Source organism: Pleurodeles waltl, chromosome 4_2 (genome assembly GCF_031143425.1).
Source record: "Pleurodeles waltl isolate 20211129_DDA chromosome 4_2, aPleWal1.hap1.20221129, whole genome shotgun sequence".
In the NCBI taxonomy this organism is placed as follows: Eukaryota; Metazoa; Chordata; class Amphibia; order Caudata; family Salamandridae; genus Pleurodeles; species Pleurodeles waltl.
Genome location: NC_090443.1, coordinates 552,298,304 through 552,309,920, shown reverse-complemented (window position 1 = coordinate 552,309,920; position 11,617 = coordinate 552,298,304). Strand labels below are relative to the sequence as shown.

General features: G+C 42.9%; 1 protein-coding gene across 4 annotated transcripts in view; it reads left to right on the top strand.

Moving 5' to 3' along the window:
• Window positions 1-1,399: 1,399 nt before the first annotated feature.
• Window positions 1,400-11,617, top strand: part of LOC138293083 (torsin-1A-interacting protein 1-like) — a 233,268-nt gene continuing 223,050 nt past the window's right edge. Inside the window, exon 1 of one of the 4 annotated variants that reach the window (XM_069232085.1) lies at window positions 1,400-1,608. In XM_069232085.1, the coding sequence (XP_069088186.1) occupies window positions 1,557-1,608 (52 nt within the window). In that variant the 5' untranslated portion in view covers window positions 1,400-1,556. The remainder of the gene's footprint in view (window positions 1,609-11,617) is intronic. The other 3 variants (XM_069232083.1, XM_069232086.1, XM_069232084.1) reach the window with 3 other exon arrangements.

Sequence of the window (11,617 nt, the reverse complement as noted above, 5' to 3'; positions counted from 1 at the left end):
GGGCTGCTGCCAATGCAGCTGTAGTGGTAAGATGGCTGCCTGCCAGTGCCCTGACACTAGTCCCTCTTCAGTGTCTGGTGCTGCCTCTAGGTTGCCTCTGCAGTGGTAAGATGGCCGCCTGCCAGTGCTCACACACTAGTCCCTCTTCAGTGTCAACTGCTGCCCCTCGGTTACTTCTATACTAGTAAAATGGCCGCCTGCCGGTGCCCTAACACTAGTCCCTCTTCAGTGTCCGGTACTGCCTCTCGGTTGCCTCTGCAGTGGTAAGATGGCCGCCTGCCGGTGCTCACACACTAGTCCCTCTTCAGTGTCAACTGCTGCCCCTCGGTTACTTCTATACTAGTAAAATGGCCGCCTGCCGGTGCTCACACAGCAGTCCTTCTTCAGTGTCCGGTGTTGTCTCTCGGTTGCCTCTGCAGTGGTAAGATGGCCGCCTGCCGGTGCTCCAACACTAGTCCCTCTTCAGTGTCCGCTGCTGCCTCTCGGTTACCTCAATAGTGGTAAGATGGCTGCCTGCCGGTGCTCACACACTAGTCCCTCTTCAGTGTCAACTGCTGCCCCTCGGTTACTTGTATACTGGTGGGGGGAGTTAAGGAAATGAGGACCAAAACTGGTCGCCCCCCTCACAGCAGCCAACCCTGCCGGGGCCACTCTGACCCAAGACACACAGGGCAGGTCCAGGGCGCTAAATAACGCCAGCCCAGCTCGCAGAACCCATCGCAGCCTTATAAGTAGTACTTGGATTGTCACGAATAGTCAGTTTTATAACCTAGTGAAATAAGAATAACCTGTCGAGCCTTTATTTAGCTACTTCCTATTATGACGGACATATTGTAAAGTTAGTATTTATATTAAGTTGGGGCAATTGTAACTAGTGACCCCTTTGAAACAAGGCGGACATGTTGTATGGCATCATAAAACATTGGGAATGGAACTCACTGTCGCGCTATAAAACAGCATAAGGATGTATGTAACAAGACGCAATACATGCTTGATGTTTACGCAATTGCTATAAGCGCGAGAATTAGGACTCTAATGATTCTTCTCCTGTTGTCTCTGAAAGGCTTAGAGTATGTAACTGGCGGCAGTGACCTCTGTGTTTTCTTTTTTACTTTTTTGTCGAAGGGTTTACATAGTGACTTAGCAATTCCATGGCATACGTATGCAAAATGTGTACATTTTTCCACATTGGGCTTATGAAAAACCACTTATGAAAACTGAATTGCAAACCATCAGTAAATAAGAAACGTTTATTTATATATCCACCTGAAATTGATGACAGAGCTTGGGTTTTCCTTTTAAGAAAAAAAAAAGTTAATTAAAAGCTTTGATTGTTGGGAGGGTTCCTTTTCCCATTTGAAATGTCCATTCCATCATGGCGAGTTCCTTTGCGTCAGGCCATTTTATGTGTTCGCGAATGTTGTGTTGCGTGCTGCAGCTGTGGTGCTCCTAGCGCCGAGGCTCTCAGACACTACAATCCACTCTCCGCCTCTTCAGGAAGCGGCGCGCGGGGCAGGAAGGGAGCGGCTGATAGATACCTTCAGGCGGGAGAAACAATGTCTGCCCGCGGAAGAAGAGCGAGAAAGGAAGAACAGCTCCATTCTGACGGTGAGTGCGGGCGGGGGCTCTTGTAGTCTCTGTCTTTGGTATCACGGTAAATAGGGCTAGCATTCCACCCTGAGACGTCTTCTATGGGAGTACGAGAGGTAGGCGGATATCTGCTGAAACCTTGGTCCAGGGTGGCCCCTTTCTTGCAGATTATCGGGATAACCACTAAAAGCGTTAAACCCAAGAAATTAATTGGGAGAGCCGAGCCAGTCGGTCTGCCGGGACTCTACGATCCTATGCACGAGACATCGCAATATTTAGCATATAAACCATGCGACGACCATCATGTGAAAATATGATAAAGTCTCTTCAGAACTTCAAATGAGTGTATTCAACAGGCTGACGCGTTTCGCAGCAATACTTCAGATTGTGTCACCCTATTGAGAAGCACTGGCGGCTCTCAACGTTTTGAACAGGTGCAGCACATAGACTGGGAGTGTACACAGCCTGATGCATGTGTATTTAAAAGCTTTTCGGAGATAATTGACACCTTTATGCCTGTCTAGAGTATAGCTACTTAGGCTGTGTCGAGGATAGCCAAGTAAAAAATACCCGCAAGGGTCACTGCAGTTTCTTAATACGTGGAAAAACAAAACATCAATAAAACAGGTCTCGGAGTGACAGCAGCAGGATTTTCAGGGCGCTGACTTGGAATAAATATCCTCTGAGTGAAAACGGTGTCGGAACTTGCATATTCATTAATTCATTCATCAATACATTCCTCTCAATGAGTTAAGCACCTATTTCAGACATCTGTCTGTACCCTACATGTCCCTCATTCCTTAACTGTTCATGTTCTGCAATATTGTATCTCTTTTGAAGAAATTGAGATTGCACGTATTTCCTTCTGTGAGAGTGGAGTTTGCTTTGCTATTGAAATGCTGCCCCCATTGTGTAAGGAACAGAAGTTTGCAATCTGTACCTGTCAGTGCTGATGGTAACTTAGCTGTACCTGTCCTCTGAAGGAGGGAGGGATACTTGCATCTTTTCTGCCTAAAATGTAGTTCTAGGAAGAAAGGTGTTTTCACTGCTGTTTCCCCATCTTGTAGAAAAAAAAAAAAAAAATGGTGATTTGAATGCCCTTGCATAACATGCCAAGGGTAGTCAGAAGCCTTTATTGGACCTACGACACACTAGTTGCATTTTCAATTGCAGCTTCCCACCTTAAACTATGTGACAAAGGTTAATTACTTTTCTTCCTTCTTCTTCCCTTTCAGTAAGCATCACATTGAGAGCAGCTTGAAATAATTTAGTTCAGGATGCACAGTGTACAAAAACCTCTTTTGAACATGGTTTAATAGACCATAATGTTGCTCCATCTATGACAACAGTAAGGCCGTGTATAAGATGCATAAGACAACAGACTTGGGTCACTAATAACATTCTCATCAGGGCAGAATAGGGAAATAATGTAATATCCATCCAGGATCTGAACTGCACAATGTCTATTCGGTAAACATGGTTTCAATCCCAGCTTCCAAGCTTGACCAAACAGTGTGACATTAGGCAATTACCTTTCTCTGCTCCTTTTCTGTGATCACCACATTCGAGAGCTCTTTGGAATAGCTGAGGATGCACACTGTACAACAATCTCTCTTATGTACGGTTTAATAGACCATAATGTTGCTGCATCTATACAAATAAAAGACTTAGTTAGGAGGAAACAAGACAGCTGACTTGCCTCTTAACTCATTAATAAAATTGTCACAGCAGAAAGGGTATGGCTAACCAATTTTAATAAAGACCATTAGGAGCAGTGATTTAATGTAAAGCATAGATACTCTCAAACATTTTCCACAAGGCCACAAATTACGGTCTGTGGTGAGCCCGTTAGTGCTCTCTGAGGTAAACAGCAGCCCAGTGCTGCTGTTAATCAAGGGGCTGTATGTGAAGGTTAGGATGGCTGCAGGTGGCCCCTGGGTCGTACTTTGAGTATCACTGACCTAAAGTGAAACAATCCAAAATACACTTTTTTGTGTAGGTGCTCGTACCTCAGCTATAAATAAAGTGGCAGTCCCCAAAATTTTAAGATGAGCAGGAGGTCCATGCTGAGCCTAAAGCTGTTCCCCTAAGCCTCCACTGCACTCCTTTTCTAGACAAGATGCTATGCATATGGGGCTACAGAAAATTGTGGTACTGGCAGTTAACTACCTTACTACCACAACCTTATTATTGCTTGCAGTGAGATGCTTTGTTGTTGGGCTTGAAGTTTGCAGTCTCAAGGCCTGTGCTGTCCCGCTGCCCACACTGAGTCAGTTGTGAGCACAGCATGGGCATGTGAAATGTTCCATAGCATAGGCTGCGATTATAGTGACTTGCCTTGGGAAACATGCTACATACTGACAACCTATCCAATAGCCTGTTATAAGGCCTGCCACATCGCTCCTCCCCTGGCTGAGGCTGGTGAATATTCCTTGTGAAACAGATTGTTTCACATTTAATGTGAGATACCTATATTTCTAGAGTAGAGACTCAAACCCCACAGGGGTAATACCAAAAGAAGTTAATGAAGATAGAAGTGTTTGTTGTTTGCCCCCCCATGTTGTTAAACCTGTAGTAGGGAGACACCAGTACAAAAATATTTTGCGCTTACCCCCTAGAATTTGAATATAGTTATAACTGTTTAACAAGGGCGAAAATACATGTTGACATAACCTCACCCAAATTAGTGTCCCCAATAACCATGAGACTGTACAACCATTGAACAGTAGTACTCTCGATTGTGTCCCAGTGCAAGACATGAAACACACAAATTAAGCACACCTACAAGAGGTAGGTCAGGAGTTATCCTATATGAGTACATTAATGTATAGTACAGTTCAGTGGTTCCCAAACTTTTTCGACCCGTGACTCCCTTTACCTATATTGGCCACTGCCCACGGCTCCCCATTATGTCACTTTTTTTCGGGTAGGCGATGTAAGCCCAGCCTCGGGAGTACTTCAGTTTTTCTCCCTGCAAATAATTGGGATGAAGGCGATGTAGGTATTGGTAACAAAATAAAAATATAAGTTGTTTACTTAAAGAATTTTTTTCAATTCAGTTAAGTCAGAAACAATACAATATTAAGGGCCAAAAATGTTTCCATCAATTAGCAACAGGACTTGATCATTCATCAGTGCTTAATTTGTGCTTGTTTCCGGTGCACAGCACCAGCACTAATTTTTGAGGGCCGGCACTTATTTTTCAGCCTCAAGCATTTACTGCGAGCAAAAGACACATATGGGAAAGACTGAGGAAGAGAAAAAACAAAATAGTGTCACAATGGGAGAAAACAGAAAGCTGCAAGAGTGAGCTGAAGGGGCAGGGAGTGGCTTTAAAATCATTGAAGAGGCTTGAGATGGCTTCAGGATTACACTGCCTCAGTATTCCATTTCCCCACATTTAATTGCAGCAACCACATGTTTAAGAGGAAGGCTTTGGGCACCAGCTCATTTTTATTTACAAATTAAGCACTGTCGTTCACACTCCCACTCTGCAGTTTCTAAATTATTTCAAAGCCTTCAGCTTTTGATAACTGTGCTTTCCAAGTTCCACCCAGTCTGTACCTCCCATAGCCGTTTTTCTGGCCTCCCAACGAAAATTGCATTTCCTTGGCAGTAAGACTCAGTAAGTAATCTGATTTGGGCCTGCAAGTGAGGGAGGACTGTGAGCCTATAATTTATTTTGGACAATTTAAATAGCATTTTTTAAACACAAATGGGGAAAAAAGGAAAGGTGTGCTTTATAGTGAGAAAAGGGCGTCATGACCAACCAGATTGTCCGACACTGAAATAACTCATTTCTGCTTTCTGTAGTTCAACAAAATAAATGCAGAGGCATGGAAACAGATCATGTGCTCCAGTAGTTATACTTAAAATCAGTAAAAATAGCCCCGTTACATAAAAGTTCATACTACTGTCTCTTTTTTGGGCGCAAACCATTCAGTAATAAAAATGTAAATATGTAAATGTGATTGTATTTAGCGGCATGCTACAAAAATTAAGAATTTTCTTTAACACCAATGGTGCATCATAAATCTCCCCTGCAAGGCCGTGGAGTGCACGCAACTTGACCCTGACTTCTAGCAAATTAACTCGGTTCTTTCCAAATAAACTATTTTCCTGTTTTTCGGACGGGGGCTCCCAGGGGAATGGTTTTGTGAAGCAGAAACTGGATCATTGTAAATAATTCAGTTGTTTATAAGACTCTGTAAACACTGTTATCAAAGCCGCCTAGATGCAGCGCAGGATAAGAGGAGCCCCATTTAATTACCAAACCGGTGATGGTTAGGAGAATTTTCTGTGCCTTCCTGAAATCTCCGGTCCTGTCGTGCCCTATCTCTCACTCTAGATTCTCCTAATTATAATAATACTTACCTGATTTTCCTAAATTCGAGAAGGAACTTCAGGGAAACACGTCGGATGTGCGCACCGTCAGATGTGCGCACTTCAATGAGCATGGCCTGATCACACTGCTGTCTTCCGAATTGCTGCATGCCTTGAGCGAAGGCCTCAAGAAGCGAAGGCTCTGATAACGTAATCACGCTGAGTGAAACCATGCTCCAGAGGAAAGACGTTAACAGGTGGGGCTTGTGTAACTCCCCCACATGAAATGCCAAATGAGTTACTCGCCGCAAAATACTTTTTACCTTGTCCTAAGAGATAATTTATAAACTGTGCACATAAATCTTTTAAATTGTTCCTGTCATGTTTCCAAAATGCACGCGGCGCCCCTGGCAACTTCTAATGGCGCACAGTTTGGGAACCACTGGTACAGTTGTATGTGTCTTGCTAGAGAGTTATACTGTCTGTATGTTTATGCCTGTTTACGAAAAAAATACAACAGTCCTTGGACGCCTCTCACTTACTCATTAGTGCATTAGCAACCTGAGTTGTATCTGTCCTGTATGTGTGAGAGAATTTTGTGATGTTCTTTCTGCTGCTGCCTCTTACCTTTAACGTATTAGTTATGTGTGAGAAGGTTACACTATGGCTCTCCATGTTGTACCTTTATTTTTTTTGTTCAAGTGTTTCTTTATTAACATTTCTCACAACTGTGAACTATAGTTACATGAACAGCAGACAGAACAATATTCAAAAGACAGACCATCTATACAATATTGGCGTGACCACACACCACCCCCTTGCCCAGCACCCTGGACACCTGAAGACCTCTTGCGCAGTACTAAGCTTCTAGGCCCAGGACGCCCATAGACCAGCCACTTATTGGCCCCTGAGTTGGATCTGAGTTGGACTCCATGACCGGGGCCAACAGTTGCTGTAACATCCCGCCCAGTCAGAACAATTCTCCTCCATCTTGTCGTCAGTCCAGACCTTGGGCATCCGGCGTTCTTCCCGCGGTGTCCATTCTCCCCCACCCCCGCCCATGCCTGCTCCACTGTGCATAAGTAGGTCCTTGTGGAGACACCCATCGAATAGCAATTCGCCTATTTGCTAGCACGAGCCTCAACAATGCCAACTTGTAGCTCACCCTACTCCACTTCCACTCGGTATCGGGTGTAGTAAATAGCACCTCACGCGCCCTCTATGTGTGTCCGTCACATCCCTGAGCCGGTGTGTAACCATGCTGCGCTTTGTTCCCTGCGCACCTGAGACAGACACCTGATCTGGTCTTACGTATTCCGCAGAATTTCCTTGGTCAGAGATGGGCTCAGTGGAAGATATAAAGTTTGTTTGAATTGTGTTTTACAAGAGATTCCCTTCACTAGTGTACAAGTCTTTGTCCATTCACCGCCATTCAGGGTTTAACCAAGGTCTCTGTCCCAACCTTGCCTAGCCAGCAATTGGGCAACCGGTCTAACTTGCCTCAGTGCAACATATAATCTTATGATGAGCCCTCAGGTGGCACCACCATCTAAGTGTACCTCCAGCATGGGCTGTGGGGCCTGGGGAATGCCAGGCCAGAGATCACTGGTCGTTTTTGTTAGTTTGGCTAGGTGTAAGAATTGGCTAGATCCCACATTGAGCACTTCTTGTGCGTCACCAAACGTGATGCATGTCTCCCCTGGGCACAGGTTCCCCAATGTTTCACAATGTCTCTCAATTCACACTGTCATGGACATAACCTCCTTAATCTTCAGAAAGAGTCTCAACCACCACATCAGTAGGCATGTAGAAAATGGGGTCCGGCGCAGGAGTCGATGGATTACTAACTCCCATGTCTGCTGCACTATGTATGGTTAATGTGTAGGTACCCGAGCTCTGGCCATGAGACAGAGGGGCCGTGACTGCCAGCAGCTTCTTGTTCACATTAGGGCCCTCAGCGCACCAATGTGCATCATGTTGCAATTGTGATGCTATGTAGTATAATTCTATGTCTGGTAAGCCAAACCCACCTTCCTCCATTGTAGTTTAAGGACCTGGAGTGCTACGCCACTGCGTTTACTGATTCAACCTAGGGCCATCAATAGGCAGTCCAATTTCTTAAACGTCGTTTGAGTTATAGGGCACTGCATGTTTTGCAGCAAATACAGGCAGCAGGTAGGAACACCATTTTTGCAATCGCCAGCGTGCCTGCGATCGATAAAAGTAGTTTATTCCAGTAAGATACTGAGCCCTCTGGGGCTGTTATAACTCTGCCCATATTGTAGATATACTGCTTCTCGGCTATATTTTCAACTTGTATCATGTTGTACCTTTATAGTGTTGTGGACCTCATTATAAATCTTTCCACTCTTCATAAAAAAAACATTGCCAGTGCTTGTTTTACTGCATGATGTGAGTGTAAGAGTGAACCCTCACAAACTACCTAAACAGTTTAATTTTTGGTTTTACGCGTAAAAGAAGTGTTTTTTTTTTTTAATGGAGTAGGAGATTTTGTAAAATTGTAGAAAAATAGCTGACAAGCGGTTCCATGTCATGTATAACACCTCAGGGGTGTGGAATTACAATAGCCCAACAGCCAGGGCATATTGTTTGGGGGTCAAGGTCAATACGTTTTCAGGTATCATTTTTTTTCCAAATAATATTCCTAATTGGAATTCACCAGTTAACAGTTTAAACAATATTTTGAAAATACGAACAAGCATTGGCAAAGCCAATAGGTCCAGCATTGGTGGTCAGTCTTGGTTTTGTCAATGCGTCTATTGTTGTGGGACTTGCTGGGTCCTCACCATCGTAGCAAATATCAAAACAACAAAAAATATTTGGTTGCAAAAAGCACACATTGCCGCAGTAGTTCCTCGCACTGAACAAAACTACTCTGAGTGCCGAAATGCTCCTGGTGATAGAGAAAATTGCTATAATTATAGTGTAACACAGATTTGTAGAGAGCAGAACTTGTCACTGTGAGGGTATCCAGGAGCTGAGTAGAAATGGGTTCTGCAAGTAGGATCAGTCACAGTTAAGACAGCCGATTAATGGATAGAGAGAGAAAAATAATTGTAATAAAAACAAAAGGTCTTGGTTAATGCCGGACTGAATTAGGTGCCTGATTATTGAAGTCACAAAAGTGCACCTATGGTATATGTCTTTGCATTAATTCAGATTTGTGTATTTCATGAATTCAGAAGAATTCTGAGAAGCAGACAAGGAAATCATACTCCTAGAAAATATTTGTGAACTGTATTTTAGCACGAGTAAATATGCAGGTATAGATTTGCTCATGTGAAAATTTGCTGAGCGTTTAGAAGTTCGCTTTCCTTTTAACCACTTTTTTCCCAACCCTGGAAGAAGTTTTTACTTCGGAGTCTTGTCGGGAGTAATTTTCCAGCCTTTAGGAAGACCTAATGGAAACGCAAATTAGTAGGTTTGCACAGACTCTAGAGGGCATTGCAACCCTTGAACTATTGCTTACTGCTACCTCCAACCCAAGTATGTAGATCTGCGGAAAGGTGTAAAAATCAGGAAAGTGCTAGTGTGTAAGCCCTACTGTAGTTTTAGCCCTGGTGTACTCGGAGAGGCTATTATCAGCCTCCTGATATGAGATTAGTGCCATAACTTGTTGCTGCACTATATGCCACCAAAGGGACAAGCTTTTTTTTTTTTTTAACAAGACTAGTAGTTTTATGAAGCAACCTGTCCCATGGACAAGTAGATATTTTATTAAATTCCACACCCCTGCACCTCCAGCCAATTTGTGCATGTTAGCCAACAGCACTTTGCGTGCTGGCATTTTGATCCCATAATGCAATTGTAAAGAGCAAAACTAGAAGCCCCCCCCCAATGCAATATGCGGTTGGCTGAAAAAAATATGATGGTATTCTATTTCATGGTGCCAAAGCAGGGAGTTGTGAAATGCAAAATTAAATGTAGTTTCTGGCTTTTTGCCTTTTTTTTTCTTTTAGGCAATCGGGGTTTAAGCAGCCCAGTAGGTGAGAGGGCAGAGGGAGGCTTTCAGATGCAGATACCAGCATCTCCTGTTAATGGGCAAAAATCACTCCTTGGAATACCAGCTTTCTAAAAGCATCTGTCAGAACAATGCAAGAATCAGCAAGTTGGACCACTGCCTACTCTTAAAAAATGAAACAAATGTTTAATTTTTCTTTTTGAAACTCGTATGGGCTGCATTAAAAAAAATAAAAATAAACATTGCTTTATTAAAAAGTAAGCACAGACATTTTGGTCTGCTGTCCCCAGCAGACCACCATCCCTGTGTTTTTAGCGATTCCGAATGGGTCACAATTTGCAACCTACCTCATGAATATTAATGTGGTAGGTCAATTGCGACCCAGTGGAAATTGCAAAGATTCACAATTAGGAAATTGCAAAAACGAAGCTACATACATCTGGCTCTAAATGTGGCCTAAATAATTTTTCTCTATGTAGGAACATTATTAACTTAGCAATATGATTAATTACAATGAGATATATAGTATGTAAAAATCATCGTGTGTGTGTGTGTGTATATATACCTCTTACTAGCCCTGTCAAGTCTTTGACACACTAGATTTGAGACAGGTATCAGGCTTGTTTCTAAGATGCAAAGCACAAGCCTAGACACTGAAACATTTGACATGTACATCCTTTAATAAATATGTAAAAGTATGGTAAAAGACACTTTTTCATATTTTAAAAAAAAGGTTTTCTTCACAACTTCCTTCAATTCAGTACATAACATTTATGAAAAGTAGAAGTTAAAGCAGAAAAGCGGTTAGCTGAATTTGTCATATAGCGAAAGTATTTTGAAAGGAAGCCATTAGTGCCTTTCATGTGAGCCATACATTTGGCTGGAGCTATGTCTGACTTGCCCTATGTCTGACTTGCCCTGATCAAATATGTATTTTACTAAATGTTGATTTCCACATATAGGGTCCAAGTACGAAATGACTTGCAGCATGTATGAGTAAAGTTAGAAGAGCATTTTTTGCCTCCATCGTGTGAGATTTGATTTCTCAGTGTTGGTCAAGAGTAAAATAATTTACACTGGGTTTAAAAGCTAGAAGGCACACTTTGCCACTGCCCTTTGAATAGCCAGATAGACCCGAAGATAATAACTGCATGAACAGCGTATATTGAGGATGCTTCAGTCAAGGAATGGGTCGGACAGCAAAGATTCACAGATGGAACTGCAGTGTGAAGGTTACGGGCCACACGGAGACGGTGTTGTTGCTGAAGTTTGTAGGTCACTTTTTAATTGGTTAAGGATTTTAGTAGTTATAGCCATTGAATTGTAAGAAACCCCAGCGACATTGATTTCTTTTTGCAGAAAATAGAAGACTCTGGAAGCTGCCTTAAAGACTGCTGACCAGAAAGGAACAAGCTCCGCTCCAAAGTGGAACAAGGAATCCAACAAATGCTTCAGGCCAAAGAGTGCCTCATAACTAAGCAATAAGGGATTTGGTTTATTTCTTGGAATTGTGCATGTAGTTATATCCACTCGGAAGGATCGGTGTGGAGCTGCTGGGTGGAGTTTCCCAGTGAGGGCTAAGGCTGTTAGATCAACTTTGGAATGAGAGAGATGGGAATATTAGTGGCTCCAGTATGCATTTTCTAATGTTATTTCAGTCAATGAACAGGTACTCTAAGCAATATTATTGATTACCCTTCACCTTCATGGTCCATGGTGTGG